This window comes from Aptenodytes patagonicus, chromosome 11 (assembly GCF_965638725.1).
Source record: "Aptenodytes patagonicus chromosome 11, bAptPat1.pri.cur, whole genome shotgun sequence".
NCBI classification, from domain to species: domain Eukaryota; kingdom Metazoa; phylum Chordata; class Aves; order Sphenisciformes; family Spheniscidae; genus Aptenodytes; species Aptenodytes patagonicus.
The window spans coordinates 16,527,268-16,549,305 of NC_134959.1; the positions used below are offsets into that span (position 1 = coordinate 16,527,268).

Below are 22,038 nucleotides of genomic sequence, written 5' to 3' on the forward strand. Positions count from 1 at the left end.
GACATACTTGCATTCAACAGCTAAAGCATGATTTCAATACTCGGGTTTCTGTCATCTGCAGCCACCTACTGCGCTGTATGAAAGGTAAGTGGGGGGAAATGAGATGCTATAGAGTGAGCCAGTAATGATTTGGCTGGCACAGTTGTGGTGCATCTTGGCTTCTCTTGTAGCATGAAAATGACTTAAATATTAATGGAAAAATTAATGCCCTGGAGTAATATTTCAGCTGCAATTACCTAGAACTGTTAAAAAAATTCTAGTGGCGACTTTATTAGGAACTATTCTGGGACAACTGCTGGAGAAAAATCCAGGTTGACAGTTCAACCTTTTTGGAAAGCATTTTAAGAATTGTGAAAGTTTAAAAACAAATAAACACTTCTGCAGCCGTTTTTAGAGAGGAGGAAGGGAGGGAATGTAATGATGATGCTGGCCATAGGACTGGGGATGGAGGGTGGAATTCATGATTATGCTTTGCCTTTAAGTTACCTCTTAGCTCAATTCTGTGCCACTGTGCACGTTAGCAATTGCTCATCACATGGAACTGAAACACTGCACGTCATTCCTGTTTGAGTCCAAGGTTATACTGGAACCATGGGCTAAAAAGGAGCAACATTTAAACATACTTAGGTTCCACCACAGGCATCCTTATGTATAACACTGCATGAGTGTGTACACGTAGGGAAAAGCCTACTTGTACAAGAGTCACTGGCTCTGTGTGTAATACCGCAAAGGTGCTTGAATTCTCCCCTCTGCCTGAAAGCTGTATTGTCAGTCTGCAGTTTTGGTGAATAGGGAATTGACTTTTAATGCTAGGAGTTCTCTGACTATGCTCTCCTTTCTGATAAGCAAGCCTAAAATCATTATCCAGATAGTGTTTAGTAATACCTCCAAGTAATAAGAATAATTGTCTATGCGAGTGTCTCAGAGTTGACTGTACTATATTAACAAATGGGTTTGTTAGTCTCACCTTATCGTCATGGTATGTTTCTAAGCCTGCCCTCGAGTTTTAGAGTACTATGAGCAGATGGCATTGTTTCTCCAAGAGGAGATTCATCCACATTCAAAGTCTCACAAAGCTGATCTTTTGTTAATTCATCAGGCTGCATCAGTTTTTTTTTTCAAAAGTTTATTTCTCTGCCTCACGATTGTAAGAGTTACACAGTAATTTTAAAAAGGGAAACTTGCATGTTCAGGTACTAATGATTTTTGCCCCAACGAGATTCAGAAACAGTCTCTATACATTGCTTTTTGAAACGTTTGGTTGAGTCCCTGCACCATATATATAGGCACACTTTCACTTATGCTTTGACTCTTCCAGACACTCAACAGTCTAGGAGAACTCAAATGCTGCAGAGGTGCTTTAAAATAATAAGGAATGCAAAAAGAATAATTTAATGTGTTTATGTGGCAGAAGTAACCCTAATACAAACCATTCAATTTCAAATGGCATCAATTCCAAAATTTAATAAACAAGAGTAGTTTAACACACAATATACACAAGCTCTGTGAATGCACCTGAAGGAAGTTTATCTGGTTCTTAAATAGAATCAAACAAACAGCTGTAAACTTAACCAGAGCTTCAGACTGCAAGTGGACCACACTCGTTTTCAGGGATGGCGACAGTCTTTTTAGGTTCTTGAAAGTCTGAAAGTTTACAACAGATACCAGGTCAATTAGCATATATAACTTTTAAATGAAAGAAATGCATCTACAATAGCAAATGACTTTAGGAGTACTCTATTTGTGCAGATAGTCCTGTGTTAGCTGTCTGTTCTAGAACAGTCCAAGGAAATACTGTGTGTGTTGGTCCTGTTACATAGCCTCTCTTGTCTTGTACAGTGCTATGAAAAAAATTGCCCAATAATTTTGAAATTGAGATTTCTTGAGCAGTTTCCTCAAACAGATAAGTAAGTTCCTGAAGTAATCCTGCTCTTTTCATTAAATAACACCTTAAATGAAATTTTATAAACGACAGAGTAAGTTTGTTGTGTGAATTATGTTTCTTGAAAGGAAATTCTTACCTTCCTTAAAAATTGGGGACTAACACAAACGCTGGGTATGCTTTTACCGCTTGTGCGCCATGCGGGGGAGATCTGGTTCTGGCACTTAGATTTTTCCACTGACCTGACTCCTTAATCCAGCAAAACCAGTAGTTACTTTTGGCTGGATGAGTTGAGCTGAACTGATGCTGTCAACTTACAAAGCACTACAGCTGGCCAAATTAAGCAAAAGGAGCACACAGCCAACAGCTTGGAGAAGAAGAAAGCATGATGTCCTCGTTTTAGCAAGTGAGGAATTTTAACTCTTCTCTTGTAACTTCACGCTAAATGGAAAAACTAAAATTGAATAGATTGCCAAGCTTTAAAATTTGGCAGTGCTGTAAGATGAATGGTAAAATAGCTCCTTTATGTAGCTGAACCAAAATTCCATACATCCAAAAGATTAATTTTGGACTGAGACCAAACACAGCAACTTTCCATTAGAAACAGAATTTTAAAGAGGGGAGACCAACTGCAAGTTGGAACGAAGGTACTGCAAGTTCTACCACAAGGCAGTCTAATGACTTGCAGATGTGGTTTTGTTGCAGTTGAACAGATGCTACAACACGTTTTTGTATACTCACCCTCTGTCAAATCTACCCAGCCCTCTTCGGTATCGGGTAAAGGAACTGAAATTCCCATTGCTTTCCGGATTCCATATGTACTAACAATGTCACCTGGAGTCACTTGTTGTGCAAGTTCTTTCAGGTTATTGGTTACTCTCTCCGCTAGAAAAGATAAGTGGATGTATTGATATGCTATATGTACACACAAAATCCCTGAAATGAGCCTTTCACCCTGTAAACAGTTTAATTATTTAAGTACAAATAGAACTATGTTAAATAACATTTCTGCAACAGAAGAGTTTTGTTGTACTGTGTGCAATCGTGCAAGGCATACTGGAAACTATAAAAGAGACAGTTAAGAAGAATAGGAGGAATGAAATAGCTGCTGACCAAGGCTTGCTGCCATCAAGAAACACCGAAAGTTAGAGAATAAGCTAATGACGCTTGGGTCACACTAATACAGCAGCAGGGAGAGCTCTGGTGGCACCCACACAGCAGTTGCGTGCGTGTTAGGAATATCTGGCTTTCAGGATTCAGCATTTAGTTCTGTATACAAACTAGAGAGACTGTTCTTGTTGCTACAAATGTGGTTTTCCTTCAAAAAGGAAGCTGTAAGTACTTAAACACAAAATATTTGATCTGGTTTAGACTTGGTATAATACCAGCTTGGTAATATTTTTCCAATAATGGGGAATTTATCTTACCACAGTTGAGGGGGTTATTTTAGACCACATCTGCTGTAGCTGACATTGCACAAGTTAGTTTTACTTGCAAAACAGACACTGTCTGCACACAGTCCTCTCTTAGAAGGTTGCCATTAACACAGGCTGTATAACTGACCCGTGAGACAAGAAGCTTTGCTCAAATAATTAAAAAATGAATGATTGGTATTAATTGGTATAATAAAATAGACTGATAACTAGATCAAACCTGGAATAAAGCTAGCCTTACAGTAAGAACTTGGTAACACGTGAGCAATCCTTGTTTGAAAATCATGGAGTTAGAGGCATTTGGCTGTCATGTGCCCCACAGCACAGTGAAAGTAAAGAGGAAATACTTGTAATTATGGTTCAAAACTTTCATCTGGCTTTACATACAAAAAAAATTCATCTTCTAGGCCTAACAGGGCACATATTCTGCACTATAACTGTTAAACCTTTGTCCTTCTTGGAGCTCATACAAGTTGGGACTTGATCAGTTCTGCAAGAGTGATCAGAAAAAGTGTATTTACCCAAGTGCATCTCTCTGTAAGATGGACCCAGAAGACAAATCATATTAGGGGGTGGTTTTGTACTTAGTCGTTCATTTTGAGCATCCTGTAGTTCTCTCAGAAGCTTTGTTGTTTCATCAAGTTTCCTCTGGAAGATTTCAGCCTCTGTTTAATGCAGAAAAGAAAGTCCTAACTAGTAAGAGAGTACATTTACTTACATTATGATATAAAACATGGTAAGGCTGACTATGCCAAGGGATTGAGAAACTGAAACAGTTACAGACGTATCAGAAGTGCAAGTACCAAGAAAACTCACCCTCAGAATCAAACTCTTCTATAGGCACGCCAAAGTTTGTAACTGCTTTTAGTGCTGTAAGTCTGTCGTTATTAGCAGAGTCCAACCTGGCAGCAATATCGATTTCCATAATCTTAAAAAAAAAAGTAGCAAGTAATCATTTAGATAATATTTAGATCAGCCTTGAAACAACAAAATTGTTTGGGGAAAGTCAGAACACAGTTAAAATTAGTCTGTTCTACAAAAAAAGTGAACATGCAGAGGGAAAGCTGAAAAGACACCCTGTGAAGCTTTTGCTGTTCCACTGTTATTCAGTTTACTATTCTATTTCATACTCAAATAGAAAATGGCATCTACCAAAAACACTGGGAGCACGCACAAACTATGTAGTAACTTAAGACCAGCATCCCAATTAAAAACAAACAAACAAATTCCTTGAGCTCACCTAAAGCAGAGTTTATCTAAGGTCCGAGGCCAAAATTCAAAACCAGCCTGGGAACTGGCTGCTGACGAAGGCTTCAGGAGAGCAGCCCTTTCCCTAGCACTACCGCTATGCTTTTTCTCATTGAACAAAGTTTGGGTGGAAGGATTTTACAGATATATCATAGGCCTGTAGGGGCACAAGGTATTTGAGAAAACTTCTCAAAGATAACTTTGGTTTAACACGAGCTTGTAAAACATCAGTCAGATTGATAGGAATAAAAGAACTATAGCTGCCAACCAGAAGATCTAACACATGGTTAAAGAATCACAAACAAAGTACATAAGCATTTTCTTCCAGTTCTCTTGACATATAGCCTTGTTTAAGACCTAACTTTTTTGGAGATTGTTACTCTCCAAATGCCTACAAAATAGTGTGCCGTTGTCACCATTCACACAGTGCATATTTACAGCTTGTCAAAGTCCCAGTGTAGCTGCCTAGGCCTTACAGCTGTAGGCAGTTTTATAACTGGGGGGTTAGACAGGTTGGTTAAAGTAGTTAATTGATACAGAAAAAATTTACCTTTACATCTTTTATTGCATCAATTCTTTCATGTGGGCCTTCAGCTTCCTCCAATGGCTGAACAGAGAAAGGATTTTTAAAGGCGGCATTAAAATTAATCTTTTCTTTAAGCTCAAAGTAAAACCTTACAAAATGCAGTATTTTTAAAGTGAGGTAAATATACAATGTCATAATGAGCCTCCTCTGTAATCCAAGTTACAAAGTAGCTGGTTTTTAGAGGGCTTTCTTCAGCTACTAATGTTTACTAAAATAAATTTTAACAGCACACATTTTATTGCTCTTCGCAAAGCCCACATGCTTTTTCCCAGTGATGTCACCTCAGATTATTTGCTGGGGGGCAGGAAGAAAAGGAAGGACGATTATTAGAGGCTGAAATGTATTCTGTTTCTATACATAACTGTGTTTCTCTTAACACTTGCAAGAGTGGTGGCTGAACCCTGTAAGTCAGTGTCACTATTGGGTACTGGAGGAGAGCTAAACTAGTAACGCTAAGCAAAGGTCTGAACTGGGGCTAAAGGTTCATCTTTGATCCATGAAGTATTTCTAGTATTAATCTAGCTAATATTTGACCCATTAGTAAAAGGCTATGATCTGTTTATTTCAATAGTTTACATTGATGTGAAGCTCAAATCAAGACTTTTAGTTAACAGGAACTGTCTTGTGGAGATTCTCAACTAATTCTTGGATTGTCAGTTACATTAAGATCGTCAAATGAGCCCCTTTGATTCCAGTCGTGTTTGGCAATTACAGGTGCTGAAATCTCCTAAGAATCTGAAGAGTAGCTGTTTAGTACTTTTACATAGCACATATTTGAGTTTAAAAGTACTGCACCAAGTAAAGGGAAAAACTAGTTACTAACTGAACTAAACTTGTCCTGAACTAAACTTTTCATGGAAACAAGAAAGCCTGTTCATGATCACCTCATTTCTAAACAACTGCTTATTGATATTTTCTTACTAAATAGAACAGGAGCTAGTGCTAATGGGAGTGGGAGAGTAGACAGAGAAAGAATGTGTGACTGTCTCTATCTACAGTATTTTGTTAATTTTCACATTTCACTAATTAACCAGCCAGAATAATCCCTTTCCAGAAAATCCATCCACTGACAAAGATGAGTCTTCACTTTCAAATTTTACCAATTAAAAGGGAGCCCAGCAATAGGACCAGCATCACCTTTCTCTAGCTTTATAGCTTGTGTGCTAAAACCAAAGACCAGACAGTTCACAAATCCACTCTTACCGTTTCTAGTTCTCTGAGAGCTCTAGAATGTCCTCCTTTAGTTAGAACATCAAGCAAACTATCAGCCATTAAGAAAGGATAATCCTGTGATTTCATCAAAAACTCATGAATACTAAAAGATCAAAAGATAGTTAAGGTAACAACTTTCATACCAAACATTCAATGGAAGAAAGTTATGTCAAGTCAAACCTATATATATGTGTGTGTGTGTGTGTGTGTGTGTGTGTTCAGCATAGAAAACATAAAAAGTAGCACAGAACTTGACGTAAACAGCTTGCTTTAGTTTAATTATCCATGCCTTTTGTAGCTGAGGAAGCCACTCAGATTCCTAACAAAACCTGAAAAGCCAGGAGAAGTACACTGCCTCAAGCAGCTGCATCAAACTGAAAGCAAACTTGCACAGGCACTTAATGTTTGCACTGTACTTAAATATTCCCACATTTCATATGACTTTATACCACTGTGCATTCTATTTTTGAGATTCTCATAAAAGGACTTTAACTCTGAAGTTTTTATAATCAAGAATAAGAAAAACTATGAATGAGAATTAATTATTATTACTGCAATAAATAATATGAAAGTCAAGCAGTATACACACTATTTAAGAATGAAATTGGGAATCGCTAACTCTGGACTCAGCTCTCCCACTATGACCACAGTAGTTTGCTCAGTATTTGACATTAACAAAGATGCGTCTCACTCAAGGCAGTAATTAAGTTCATTAATGTTAAAAACTCCAGTTTGTATAAGCATTTGTACCACTCAACATTTTTCTGGCTTTGAGCACGAGTCCTTCAGAGTTAGTCATAAATATACTTAACATTTTAGATTCTGTGTTCCTATCTATCAGTGGCATTAAAATCCTTCAATCTTGGCTAATTTCACTTTACAGGCGAATTCTCTTATTAAAGTATTTGTTTCTTAAAACAAACAAACAAAACCCAGTAGGCTCTAAAGACAGTAGCGACGTCATTCAACAGCAAAAACACAGCCCATACTGCAGAGCGTTGCACATAACTGCTTCTGTACGTGAAAGCCGTAACACGCATCCTAAGTTGTTTGATTACCTGAAGGATCCTTGATTAGAGTCTTCCCCGTATGTTGAATAGATTAAGTCAGAATCTTCTTTGCTTATGTTGGCAAATGTAGAATCGTATGTTGGAGCATAGGAACTATAGGGTCCATAATTCAAGTATGTCACTAATGAATAACAACAGGACTAATTATTACCTCTGATATGCGTGTATCGGATAAAAATGAGAAGGGGTTGTAAATCAATCCCCAAAAAGAAACTTTTAGGAACATACTTCTTATGGTGAAAACAAACTTTCACAGAATACCATCTGTTCACGCTGTGACATCTTTTAGTAACTTCTACACCAAATGCATTTTTATTTACAAATGTTTTATTAACAATACTGTATGCCTTAACACAATATGAAAACTCAGTCTGGTACCGGTAACAGGTTCTCAGGCTCCCCACTATGCTCCTTCAAAGCTAGCAAAAACCTTTACCTGACTGGTGTAGTTCCTCTTCTCAATATAAGTGAACATTTTATTAAATACGCCTCCCCTTTTGCATGTGTAAATTAAGCTAGACTTTGTGATGTGCTGTTTAGTTGTGTGATAGATACATGCAATAATGTGCTTTATCATTAAAAAAAACTTAGTTCCAAACTATTTGTGTGCTAGTAATGAGATCAACATATTTTATGTCAGGCACAGGATTTATATATTTAAAAAAAAAAAAAAAATAGCACTTGCCTGGAGTAACCTTGTTTCTTTTATCTTCTTTGAACCCTTGTAATGTATTAACTCCCGACTGAAGTCTTCCTGCTGTCATACCCAGCTTTACAGGGCAGTAACCTGGTTCTACAATAGGATGTATCAAAATACAGAAATAATCAAGGCATAGTTAAGCGACATAGGAAGATGTCCAAACTCATTTAATACTTGTAGCCAGAAGCTTCAGAATAAACAGGGTACAACTCTCAAAGTGTTTTCCTCTCCAAATGCTTCATACTAAAGACCATGTGTAGTCTTAAACATGAATCTAGACCAAGTAAGTGGTAATACTAGTTAAGTACAGAAGATTTAACCTAAATATTAAAAATTTTCACTATCGTCTTCCTCCTTCCTGTCCTCCCCCAACATAGGCTGCATCATTAAAGAGGATCCGATTCTTAACGTGAAAGACCACACTTTATTCTTGCTGACGTTTCCTACTGCACAAAGAGGGGGAAGGAAGAAGTCAAGTTTTCAGCTTGGTTTCTGTCTATTCTAGACCTAGTCAGTTCAGCTCTGTAATGAGCTGGCAGTTAAATAGTCAAGCACCTGCACTCTTTTAGCTGGTGGCACTACATAGATGGCACCGACATGACAAAATGATCTGGGACCCAGACAGCTGCCAGTGGCCAGTTCTGGAACATCTGTGACCTTTTGGGTCAGCAGACACCGCGCTCTGTATATAGACCAGACTTCAGGGGAGTCCAGGAATTAAACGAGCCCAAGCATAGGGCAGGTAGTCTCTTCTCCAATGGCAAAAGCTTTCTCTTGCAGCTCCCACGAACACCTGATGCAAAAAGGGGAAGCAACAGCCACTAAGGGCTCCCTCCAGCTGCTCCTAACAACAGCCACAATTGGCCCCCACCTACATGCTCCCTCAGCTGCAGCTTTCTAAATCCAGATCTTTATCAGACTGTGAAGAAGCATTAGGTTCTTGGCCAGCATTTGCTGATCTGCCCCAGCAAAAAAACAGCAGACCAGGTAGGTGAAAGTGGCTTGTTACTCAAACCACGCCAACTTACCTCCTGCAGTAAGGTCAACTGGATTAAGAAGGCCCAGAGTTGTTGTACCATCTGGTTTTCTTCTTTCAAATTCACACTGAAATAAGATCAGACTATTTTAACATATATTAGTTGACATTCACAGTCCTTAAACTAATAAACACATCTAATGAAAACTGTCCTATCCGTAGGAATCAGAAAGGGATTTGGAAAGATCAGTCAGACTCAGAAGTAAGCGCTGCTCTAACTTTTTTACAGTAGATAACTTTATTATTGGTACAGCACAAGGAATTAAGAAATCATGATAAATATTAACGTTTCTGCAGAGACTAAGAGATAAAGTATGTAATTCATGTGGAAAATTAAATGGGCCCAATATTACCAAACTGGGTTCCTTCTCCGGTAACATTAATAACCTTTGATCAGATATGTGGCTATTTCAGAACTAAGGGGTTTTTTGCAGGTCAGATTTGAGATACTTTCTTGAGGTTCCTACCATTCATCCTTTTCTACTACTTTACCTAAATTTTCTGAAAATTTAAGCTGAACTTGCTCTGCTGATGAAATTCAGCACGCATTCAACTGATATGCCTTTTTTAACCTGATGATGTTACACAGATGATCAGTCGTGTAAAATGGTGTAAACTGTAGTAAAAGCACACCTGGAGTTTCAACTGACGTAAGATGCTAAATAAGCCTGGTTTATGAAAAAGTGAAAGGAGTTACCCAATACACAAAGATTTACCTGGCTGTTTGCAAGTCGTCTTGTTAACTTTCCTCCAGATTCTCTAACAATACGATCAATCTGCTCTTGTTCCCTTTCCAAGCTATTGTTTCGTAATTTGTCTTCAAGTAGATCTTTGTCCTTCCTGTGAATAAAACCCACGCAACTTAGTTACCAGCTTTAACAGACAGATTTAACAGACACCAATTGGCTAAATATCACGAAAGGATACAGTGAAGAAGTTGTTTTTGCCAACTACGCAAACTGTTTTTGTAGACAAAACAACTAACAAAAAAAAGCCAGTTAATATGACTGTATTTAATATAGCTGGGGAAAATATGTGACAAAGATTTGTATCAGCAAATGTCTTTTTATGTTAGTAACTGCAAAGGTCTCTGTGATTAGCTTACTTCAGCCATACTGATGTCCTAGTTTAGCATGTTGCCAGATTTTATGTCATCACTCCCACAGAACTAACAAGGATATTTTTGGTAAAATAAAATATTAGATACTTTGAGTTTTAGTATCTGTATTTTCAAATCTCTGAAAATAAAGTCACTAGTATTTCAGAACATTGAAAGGGGTATTTCTAGATATTAAAAGATATTTCAGGAAGTATATGTTCTGTAGCTATGCATTACATGTTTCAAATACAACTACTATGCCGAAAGAAAATGGTACTTGAAATTGGTTATAGTTATTTGTACCAAAATGTTTAAAAGGTCATGTTTGCAAGCTTTCTCCAAAACAGTACCACCTAGTGAAATAGACACTAAAATAGAAAATAATTGAAGGAATGGAGTTGATGAGCAGTACAGGGTTACCTACATAAAAAAAAAAAGATAGTATCATACAAGATTCTAAACTTATTTATTTTTGGTATATGAGGACGCTTTATATAAACGTTGCTCCCTTGCGATGAAGAAGTCTTACTGTATATGCAGTACCAGAAAGAGAGAAACCCACATCCACTGGTCCCTAAAAGTCTCGTTTCAGTAGCATGTAAAGGGTGTATCCTGTAATTGTTATTGAAATAATACTTCACTTTTTGTGTTCTTTGCTAGGTGTTTTGAACGCTTTGGTGTCACCATCCACAGGTTCTCCTTTGTCTTTCCCAGGACCATTTTCATCTTCCCCAGTTTGCTGCAGTTCCATCTTGTCCTTCTGCTTCCTTGTCTTCTGCAGGTCAGCCATGAATTCTATACTTTGTTTCAGGCTCTGAATTCTCTCCTAAAATACATCAGAATGCTTTTATTTGCTACTTCAATGAATCTTTTCCTAACCTACCCATAGAGGATGATTTTATTTCAGTTCTTTCTTTCTTATAGTAGCAAGTATAAAGGCAGTTTATAAAATGAAATATCAAATGCAAATATTTCTTCAATAACTGATCTCGCAGCAGTACTAAAGCATGAGCTTTAAGACAATGTACTATTTAAATTCTAATATGCAAGCATTTGACAAATATTAAGCAAGTTTTTATTAATTTTCATGAGATCCCTGTAAGAAAAGTGGAATGAAAGAGGGGTTAAAAAGGAAGAAGCATTATTTTTTAATATTTTGGTTTGTATTTTCTATTACCTGGCTAAGTATCTTCATCCCTGAGTGCAGCAGTTTTTTTGCAGCTTTGTAGTAAATGGTGTCTGGTTTGTTGTAAATCATTGCATTAGTACACATCAGTTTGAAGTTATCCTGTACAGACATTAATAATTTTGGAATGAAAGTTAAAATTTTGTAGTATACTGTATTAAAATCCTTGTTGCAAACGCAGTGTCTTGAGCTTCAGGGAAAAAGAACTTCAAAGAACATTTTTAATTAATGAATTTAAGAAATCTATTTAATTAAAAATTTAACCAGAAATAAGTATGTAAATTAGATTCAAGTCTCAAAACCAGCACCCCAATAAACATCCTGAAAGTATTCTATTCTTTTTAAAGTTTTAGTGGAAATCTTCTTAGCTAAAATTACCCACTTCCCTGACCAATCAGTAGTCACTAAAAGAAAAACAAAATGAAGCAACGTAAAAAAGACAATAAAGCTAACTTTAATAACAGAAAAGCTGCAATTCAAAGTTAAATCATCATAAGGAATATGCCACAGTTTCAGTTACAATGAAGAAAAGAAATGTATCCTTGTTTGAAGTTCATTTTTTGAATGACTGAGCTAGAAACTTCACTTCTATACTCATTGCAGAGCCTCTACAGGTAGGTATATTTTATCATCTTCTCAGCCATTTACAAAGATGAAAAGTTAAAATTAAAAACTAACCAGGAACAGCTGAAACAGCAGGGAATATTCTTCTTATGTTTTGGAGCTCTAAAGAAGAATGTGCAAGAAAATACAACCAATACTCTTAACTAACATCTGCCTAAGTTCAACTGTTAATTACACTTCTCGGGTCCTCATCTAGCCCAGTAAAGAACTAGAGAATATTTCTGCTGAAGAAAACAAAACCTTTTGTTTTTACCTTTTAAAAGCTCTAGGGGCCTTCAAAACAGGCCCTCGAATCCACTAGACACACTACAGCACCGGGTTAAGCGGTTGCTGCCAACAGGACTGAGCTCATCTTGCCTTCACTAGTTGTGGATCTACATGACTAGATAAGCCTGGCTAGCACAGAGGTGACAGGAGGCAAATGATGAAGTAGTAACAGACAGGCAAAGCCAATAAATTCACCAGACTCCTTGTTTTTTGAGAGGCAATACATTCAAAAAAAAGAGAGCAGTGACAGAAATGCTAACGTTTTCATTCTCAATTAAAGATCTAAAATGACATGCTGAAGGACAAACTGGCAGGTTCTGTTTAATCCCGCATAAAACCTGAAACCATCCACATCTTTTTGAGATGCGTATTTACATACCTCTTTCACTTCCAGAACTTACTTGCTCACAAAAATTCAACAAGAAGCATTTCTTCAGGCAGAAGTACCGGTTCTTTTGGCATCTTCATATTCTCGTAAAATACTAGAGTTCAAGTCAATTGAGCATAATACATCTCTGTAGTCAAAATAAAATTTACAGAATTACCTTTAATTCTTCTATGGACTGGTACCCATTGTTCTTGATCTTCTCTTTCATGGTACTAAAATCCATTGGGTTTTTAATGATCATGGAATAGCCAGGGGCAATAAAGTCAGTCACAGGAAATGAAAAGAACGAACTTGGATCTTTTCTGTTAAGAAATGAAAAGACAGTTTCTATGTTTCAACTTATAACAAAGAACATATTGAGCTTGGAATTAAATAGAAAGGAAAGGACTAAGCTGAAAAGGAATCAAAAACATTTTGAAAGCTAGAAATGGCTTGTGTCAGCACAATCTTTCACTTTTGAAGGTTGAAAAGATCCCATATGCAAACCCATATACCAAAAAAGTGCTAAAAACATACTGTAGAAGTTAGTTCTACATTTTGATAAAGATAAAAAAACAAATACAAACCCACATCCCTTTTTTTAGGTTTGGGCTTTTCAAAAAGTGGCTTTATAATAATTAAGTCACTGAAAAATAAAGGGAACAAATGTCATAAGCATGTATACCTGTCATTCATCACTTACTCTGAAATTAACAGAAGGGAAAGCTTGTTGCTAAAACTTGTGATAGAACCTGTGTATTTATGATTATGTTAATTTTCAGGTTATGTAACGTTAATAGGTTTTTACATCAACATTTTCTAAGACTTTTGGTGATCTGTGACATACACTGATGTTCCTGGGTGCTTTTAATAGCATTAAAATCAAATACAGTTCGTTGGTATTTTCTCCTTAGGATCAGGCTTAGTTGATAGGCTGGCAAGAATCTTTCCTCCAGAACCACTGTTTTTTTGTTTTTCACTAAACTCTGTAGCACGAGACTGGCCTCCTATGCCAGTGTTGATACTACACACATTGGTGAAACCCTTGGCATTTCAGGCCTTTTTCCTGAGGCTTACTTATGACTTACGGATTTCTACTCCAAGTTGCCAAGTTGCTACAGAACAGTGAAAAGCATTTTGCTATCCATACTGCAGAAGCACACAGCGCAGATACTCTGCAACACCTGTGGAACGCTTGCACAATAGCTTCCAACTGAGAGACAGGATTCAAAACCAAAAGTGGCTGCTTCTTTCTGTATGTGTGGAAAGGTAACCAAAACACACATGCTTTTTGATAGTTGGTTGTTAGTTTCTTGAAACTGACACCAAGGTCTTGAAAATTTAAGGTTAAGAGAAAACTCGCCAACAGAGTTTAAAGCTTAATCTGGTGAGACAGGTAAAGGGAAAGATCTTTCAACCACTCTCATACAATACTTAAAGTCAAGAAAGAGTATCTTAAACCACAGACTACTTGAAAGAACTGCAAATTCTGCAAATCTGATTGTTTTAATCAAAAGACATTTGGTTAATAAGACAGTAAGAGAACATGGTTAAAGTTTTCAAGCGTGTACTTCCTTTTTATAGTAAATAATGCTAAAAATAGGAGAACTCAATGTAAAAGAAGTTTTGGCAAGTTCATTCCAAACTCTTGTGCCTCTCTTAAAAAAGGTTCTTAAATAGAAAGCATCACATTATTGGAAAATTGTCCTATTTTTGAAAGTTTTAAGAGTACTTTAAACTTGAAACGGGAGGTGTTTACAAGAAGCCTAAGCTGAGGAGAAGTTTTAAGTATGCATTCTTAAACTAGTACTTAAATTCCTAAAATAGTGCTTTTAGCAATGTATTTAGCAATAATATTTTCACTCAACTTTTTATATGCCTCTTCCCTTAATGTATGTTATATTTTCATTTCATAGCTCTGAAAGCCTGTAGCACATTTACCTCTGCAGCTGTCTCATGAGTTGATTCAGAGCTTCCTGAAGTGGTGTCTGCTCCACCTCTAGAACAAAAAGAAGTGGGGAGAGAAAGGGTGTGAGACAGAACTGACTGCACGAGGTACTAAACTTCCAAGATACCAGAAATCAACTAAACGAAACTGATACAACTTGAGAATTCATCATAAATGAAAAGAATACAGTGACAAAACCCACAACATATATAGGGGATCTACTTTTCTCGTTGGCCTTACTTAATGTTCTGCTTACTCTGACAAAGGTACCAGGTACCATTCTGCAAAAGAAGTATACAGTAACATAATTTCAATTTTTTGTATGAGATGGGGAAAAACACTGAGATGGCAAAAAATGTCATCACTTGCTATAGAAACAAAGAACAATAAAATGTGAGTCAATTAAGGAAAACTGGAATTGGCAAAAGAAATGTCTTTTTTTTTCTCCTACCTTCCTGTTTTGATAAAGTACTTGTCAATGGTTTCTCTGATGGCAATTCCAACCTGACAGGGGTCTGACATTTAATTTCCTGTTCTCCCTCACTGTCTGCATGGTCTCGATCTCGTTTCTTTTTATCCTCCTAGAAAGAGAAAGATAGTTATAGAAACTTAGAGAACCTGCAAACCCAGCATTATTACTGTACGTAATGCTCTCTGGATTTTTCAAAACAGCCTCACATAGTTTAAGGAAAACAATAGTTAGTAAGTTTTTAAAAACCTTGTATTCTTGATGTACTGACTCCATCTGCTGGACAATGAAGTAATTCAGCTATAGAATGCAATGCAGCACAGAATTATTTTTTTAAAAAATGTGACAGAGAGCCACTTATAGCATGACAGGAACGAGTCTGCACTATTCTCTGCACAGAGAATCATCTCCAGCGAAGCCCCTAAGATGATTTTTGAAGGTTTTCAAAAAACTAGTGATAAATAGTCAGGAAATTTAAAATTAGAGGTACCCATACTACTTCAAATAGATGTGTTATAATTACTCACCACGTTAAGAACCCTGAGAGGAAAATACATTTTTTTTTCTTTTTAATTAAGAACTTGTAAAGTCTTCGTTCTGTTTTATATAAATGGATTTATTTAGACATAGAATTTTCCCCTGCTTTCTAATTTTCTGTGCTCTTATACTCGCCAATATTTTTTGAAAGATGAGAAATTTCAGATGACTTCACTCATCTTTTTCATAGCATCATAGAATAGAATCATAGAATCATAGAGGTTGGAAAAGACCTCTAAGATCATCGAGTCCAACCGTCAACCCAACACCACCATGCCGCTAAACCATGTCCCTAAGCGCCTCATCTACTCGTCTTTTAAATACCTCCAGGGATGGGGACTCCACCACTTCCCTGGGCAGCCTGTTCCAATGTTTAACCACTCTTTCAGTAAAGAAATTTTTCCTCACATCCAATCTAAACCTCCCCTGGCGCAACTTGAGGCCATTTCCTCTTGTCCTTACTTTTCTAACAAAAGCACCTGGAGAAAAGGAATCAGCGAAACTAACATACAGAGTTTGAATGTATTCCAATTTAAGGATACAAGTTACAGTCATACCTGCTCACCTTTTGATGTGAAGACTAGAGAAAGTTGAAGCATTTTTTTTTTTGCTAAAATGCACTAGCATGAATACGTACCTTAACTTTTCTCTTTCTTTTCTCCTTTTCTTCTCCAGGAACTTGTTTTTCTCCTTTCTTTCTCTTTTTCCTTTTTCTGTCCTTGTGTTTTTCGTGTTCAGATTTGTCTTCGTACAGGCTTGAATCAAGTCCTGCGTTTCCAGTAGAGAGTTCAGCAACTTCACTTCCTCCAACTTTCAGCACCAGCTTCAGTGGCTTTTCTACATATTCTTGAAACAGCAGAGAAATAAGCTGTGTGAGTACTGCAGAAAACATGCTCTCATACTCACCCTGAGTAACACAGCACAAGCTCTCCGCTGCCTCAACCAGATCTCGTTTTCCTTCCAGACCCCGCAGCTGATTCCGCTTCTCCCCGAACAGCAGCAGAGCCGCCGGGCCGAGCCCCGACGCCAATCCGCAGCCTCCCTGCCCCGGGCTCACCGGCGGCGCGAAGGCCGCTCTCCCCGCCGCCGCTCCCCACACGGCCTCAGCTGCACCCCCAAGTTTTCAAACCGCACCGGCGGGTGGGCCCGGCGGCGGGGCGGGCGGCAGCGAGGGGCCGAGGGCCCGGGCCCGCTTTGGGGCCTTCCTCCCCGGAGACCCCCTGCCCGTCCGCCCACCCACCCTCGTAGGGGTGCTTGTCCGACTTGTGCTTCTTGTGCTTCTTCCCCATGGCGGCGGCGGCGGCGGCGGCCCGCCCGGGTCGGCCGCGCTGTTGTCGCGGAAACCGCCCCGCCGACGAGCGGCGCCGCGCGCACCCGGGAGGAAGGAGAACGCGGCGAGAAGAGGACGGGCGCGAGCGCGCAGCGCCCCCTGGCGGGCTGGATGTACGCCGAGCCGCGCTGCAGCCGGCGCAGGCGCAGAGGCGGCGGCCGGCAGTTGGTTGGCTTGGCCGGGGCAGGCACGTCCCAGCGCCGGGAGCCGCGCTCCGGTCCGCGCCGGTGAGCGGGGAGGTTAGGCGGTTTTCTGTCGTGAGCAGCCCCCTCAGCCGCGCCCGGCTTTGTTCAGCCCGGGGGGAGGCGCTGGCTAGCCGACCCGGCCCCGTTCCTTGGGCAGCGTTGCCTCTCCACAGCCCTCGCAACCTCCCGCGCCCTATCCCCCTCACAGCCCTTCGCGGCCCCGCTCTCCTCAGGCAGCCGCCAGTGAGCCCTTTCCTGCTCCCTTGGAGATGCCCCTTGCTCCTTGCCTGAGGCGGGCTGTGCCTACAGCCCTGTCCTTCTTGTCCCTCACCCTTGGATCTCTGGGGCAGTGCAGCATTTCAGTGGCTTTGGCAGGATTCAGCCTAAATACTCCTGTCTTTACACTAGCCTGCGTTGCAGAATCTCCCCTGCCATGGCTGTAGTGCCAGGGGACAAGTGTGATACTAGCAAAAGGGGTGCTGGGGAAGCCTGCTTTCCTGAAAGTGTAGTTTACGTTGCACCTGACTAGACACAAAGGGGCCTGCAAGGGTTGCCTCCTTCCTGGCTGTGGTGTGGGGCTGTGGCCTGGCCCCAGCTGCCTGGTCGGGCATGCCAGGTAGAGCTCTAGCTTGTGGCAGACCCTCAATCCAGGATAAAGGCCACTAGCAGCGGTCCGCTAGTCCCAAAAGTTTGAGAATCCGTGCCCAAATTTGTCCCAGTGAGAAGAGCAGAGGGTGTATATGCCTGAGGAAGGGTAGGGAGTTTGCAGGGGTATGCTGAGGTCTGTGCTGGTGAAAGGGTAGCAATGATGGTTGTGCCTGTCCTGCGCAGGCTGGGACAGGCTCAGCCTTACAGACTGAGTGCCTAAATTTGCTCGTCAGTCTTGAAAGCAAATCCTTTATAACTAGGTTATAAATTTAAGGAAAACATATCTGTATTGTCCATTACAGGTTAAAAATAACTTGGAAATTAGGACCTCCTAGAAATGGTGGAAGTTAACACATTTGCCTTGTCTGGCAGTACTTCCCAAAGCAGGCAAATGGTTTTCAAAATTAAATATAACTCTGATTATATAGTCTTTCAAAGTTAATAGTGTATTTGCTGATACCGCTTAAACTGCAGTCATTGCTGTTTCAACAACACTTTGTAGGTACTGTTTTCTGCTAATGCCTATTCTGTTATGGGTCTTGAAATTTCACTTCTGTGAAGTTTGGAGTGCAAAAATAAACTGCGTTGATTTCAAAAGAGAAGCTTTAATTTTATTCCCACACAATAATCCTGTATTCCTCAAGTTTGTTGAATCATATGTGATATTTTATAGCCAAAGAAAATAATAGTTGTTAATTACAAATTTATGATATGTGTCGCTGTACATCTACACAAGGTTTATTTTGAAAGCTTGAGAAGTTAGAGAAGTCTGTTGTCCATTCAGTCACTGAGAATTTAATCAGATGTGACAGCTTTGTTTTGCATTGTACTGGTTAGATCTACTGTCATTTGGTAACCTACTCAGAGAATTGTGTGGGTGGTGCTCTGGAATAAACCACAACTTTCCTGCTTGATCTTACTCCAGTAGTTTGAAATTCAGCTATAATAGACACAGTTGTTTTTCTAATTCACATCTGGATCCTTTAATACTCTTATTACATATGCAGTAAATGTTCTTAAGCATACTTTAGTGAGAGGTAGAGGGCTTTTGCTTGGGATGTGGCCACATGTAGAAAATACAAGACTAGTAAATATTTAAAGGACTTGTTTTATAGAATGAAAAAAAAAGTTGCTATATCCTCTATTCCCACAAGAGGACTGGCAGACTTTCTGTTTTTTTTCTTTTAAATGTTATATGGCAAGACCATTTGTTCAATTGTTATTCTGAATTTTCCTGACTAATCTTGTCCTGAATTCAATGAAATTTGAGAGAATTATACACAAACAAGTAATGTGAGATATTGCCAACATTGAGAGCTGCCCTTTCTAGGTGTCTCGTTGAATAACATCCCCTGAATCAGAGAAAGATACTTTTTCTTAACTGTTAGCGCAGGCACACATACACAGAATACACATCGTTTTTGCCATCCTTGTCTCTAGCTCTCCTTTCCAATTAAAAGAACAGTATTTCTTTCCCTTCAAAAACACTTGTACAGCCTTTCAAAGCACAGTTCAGTTGGCAAGCTTGGAAAGAGAAGATGCTGCATTTCTCAGCAATGTTCAAGAGCATTGCTGTTGGGTCTTGTCACTTCCCTGAGAAATGAGCCCACGTTCCTTCATACTCAGGCTCTGCTGTTACCTGTAGCACCAGAGGAAAGCTAAAGGAATCTTATCCCTGCCTCCTCCTCCAATACATTATATCTTCTCAGCCCTGATCGGGGCAGTCCTTCCAATTTCAGGGGAATTCAGTTGTGCAAAGAGGAAAGATGGAAGTCCTGATGTCCTACAAATCAACACAGAAGCTGGATACGACTTGGAACAGCTGTCATTTAAATGTTTGAAAAGTAATTTGTTATATCACCATAAAAAAAAGGCTTTACTATGACCTCCTATTTCCTAGCAATGGTTTTTCATATTTTCAAATAAGATGGTATTTTTCAACAACAAATCACATTGTTTACAAGTTATACTTTTGCCCAGTAAAAGTGAAAGCTGGTGGTTTTCAGAGCTGACTCAAGATCGCTAAAGCTTTGCCAGTACAGCGTATGTCTGGTGCCATAGCAGAAGAGCTGTCAGTGTAGACAGCCTTATAGCAGGACTAAATAGATGAGAGGTCTTCTATTTCTTCTAAAGGTTGCAGAAACTTTTGTTCGGTTTGAAGAACTTAGTTTTGGGAGTTGATGATAAAGATTATCACTTCTTATATGTGACTTTTTGAAGCAAATTTATCCTTCCTGCGTGATTTGTTTTTTGAGCAAAATACACTCTCTGGTTGAGGGAATGCAAATAGAGAAACTTCTATTAATTACAAAGAAAAAGACAATACTACTTTGGACCTCAAAATATTATATTGTCATATAGGAAAGTTAACAGCTTTTATTTTTACTTGGTCTACATGTAGCTTTGTAACAAGCTCTCCATGTCAGCTGAAGCTGTATGATTTTTGCTAATGCAATAAAGTGGTAGAATGCTTACTGTGACTGCAAGTTGAAGTGCGTAAAGTGTGTGTGTGTTTTGCTAATGTGAACAGAGATATTTCAGATGTTAGCTGAATGGATTCCAGAATTGTATCACAGAGTAAGAAGGAAATTTGTTGCAGCTTAGGTACACAAAAAAACAGAGCTGGGCTAGGATAAGAACCTCTGTGTCAACAGTTTCTTCTGAATAGTTGCTTTGAAAGCTCTTACCTGTGCTCTTTGAAACACTTTCGTTAGCAATCAAATAGCTGGCAATAACTGTCAGCATGTAAAAACCTGCTTCAGGTCACATTGTTTCCATGTATGATATTATTCAGAAAAAGTCTGTTTGGGCATCATTTCTAAAATGCCATTTGTAACCCTATGAAGAGTTTTATCACTGTCTGGTATTAGAAATGCAAGGTCTCATTCTTGTTGGTTGAATGTGCAGGATTAATAATTTCAGTTCACTGCATACTTTCTGAGGATCATATTCCTCATCTCAATCAGTGTCAAGTTTCTATAGCAACTAGCATTTAAGAGTGAGAGACAATAATGCGTGTTGCTATTACTGTTAGCCACTAAGAGCAATGGAGAAAATGTGTGAACATAGACGTCCAAGTATTTTCACATGTACTTTCTTCCGTCTCTTAAAGAACTTGGATTGAGGCCTATGGATAGCATAACATCATATTAGTGTATATTCATTTAACTAGACATCAAATAATGTAATTATTTAAATTGGTCATAGTTTTTTTCCAAAACATTGATCAAAGAAGGATGCAGTAAGCACAGTCAGTGCATAACCAATATATTTTAATATATTAACAGAGATATAAAAAACTTGGTGAAACCCTCTTGCTTTAATCACTAGTGTAGTCCAGGAGGAAGAGGTAGATACTGGTGACAGCAGAAAGATGCAGAGACCACTGCAAAGCACAGGAGGCAAGTGTGCTAAAATCCTTGGAAGGTTTCCATGAGTGTACAAGCACGTAAAGCTTGAGATGCTAAAGTCACTGGGAGGTTTTCATAAGCAGGTTTGGTTTGTAGTCTATGACACAGAGAAACACTGGCATAAACAGTTTTTGTGACAGACAGGTATTTAAAACCAGTATTTTACACTAGCACACCTTTCTAAAAATATCCAAACACCTATGGCTGAAGTAAAGAATGTAGTCAATATTTTATTGATTCATGTATTATTATCAATATGACTTTTAAATCAGTTATTCCTTAGCTGAAAGATTTAATACGGCTATTTTCTTGATTCTGTGAGTGTTAAAGGGGCACTGTCATTTTCCACGTGCATATGGCCTGACAAAATCTAGTGTGGCAGATGGAAGTTTTTCCCTTAGTTTGAATAGAGCATCTCATCATTATGATGCATTTTCTTCTTTTTACTTTAGCACTGAAGTGCTGCATATTGTGGGGGTGGTAACTCCCATCTAGAAACACATCATAAATTATCAGTGGTGAAGACATGGCACTACTTTGTCTAAGAAAAGTAAACCTAATTCATTTACTCATGGTAATAGGCAAATACCTGTTTCTACCCCAAGATCCTTAAGACCATAATAAACTTTATAATAAGATTGTAATTCAATCGTAATTATGGATGATTACCTTATTGTCCATAGAGCAGTCACATTGATCATGCTGTTAGATGTGTGTGTGCATATTTGTATAAGTCTGTGTTTTGTAAGTATCTTTCCTGTGACCTTGTGCAAATCTTGTGGGCACCTCTTTTAATAGCTC

General features: G+C 38.7%; 1 protein-coding gene across 1 annotated transcript; it reads right to left on the reverse strand.

Annotated features, from left to right (window-relative positions):
- Positions 1–1,385: 1,385 nt before the first annotated feature.
- Positions 1,386–17,027, reverse strand: BRD7 (bromodomain containing 7). The gene is made up of 17 exons (XM_076349280.1): positions 16,905–17,027; positions 16,302–16,510; positions 15,110–15,239; positions 14,652–14,709; positions 12,889–13,033; positions 11,444–11,554; positions 10,908–11,092; positions 9,884–10,007; positions 9,160–9,235; positions 8,117–8,224; positions 7,420–7,552; positions 6,353–6,464; positions 5,114–5,170; positions 4,132–4,243; positions 3,837–3,980; positions 2,624–2,767; positions 1,386–1,644 (listed from the first exon to the last, which is right to left on the reverse strand). The coding sequence occupies exons 1-17, from the start codon at positions 16,951–16,953 to the stop codon at positions 1,580–1,582; spliced, it is 1,962 nt and encodes a 653-aa protein (XP_076205395.1). The 5' UTR covers positions 16,954–17,027; the 3' UTR covers positions 1,386–1,579.
- Between the last annotated feature and the right edge of the window lie 5,011 nt (positions 17,028–22,038).

What these genes read in the sequence shown, in the direction of transcription:
- BRD7 (XM_076349280.1), bottom strand. Translation starts at nt 16,953, where the DNA reads ATGGGGAAGAAGCACAAGAAGCACAAGTCGGACAAGCACCCCTACGAG. An exon ending in AGTCCATAGAAGAATTAAAG is followed by an intron (nt 11,555 to 12,888) that starts GTAATTCTGTAA and finishes ATGTCTGTACAG; the next exon opens with GATAACTTCAAACTGATGTG. An exon ending in AAGAAACAAGGTTACTCCAG is followed by an intron (nt 7,553 to 8,116) that starts GCAAGTGCTATT and finishes GTTATTCATTAG; the next exon opens with TGACATACTTGAATTATGGA.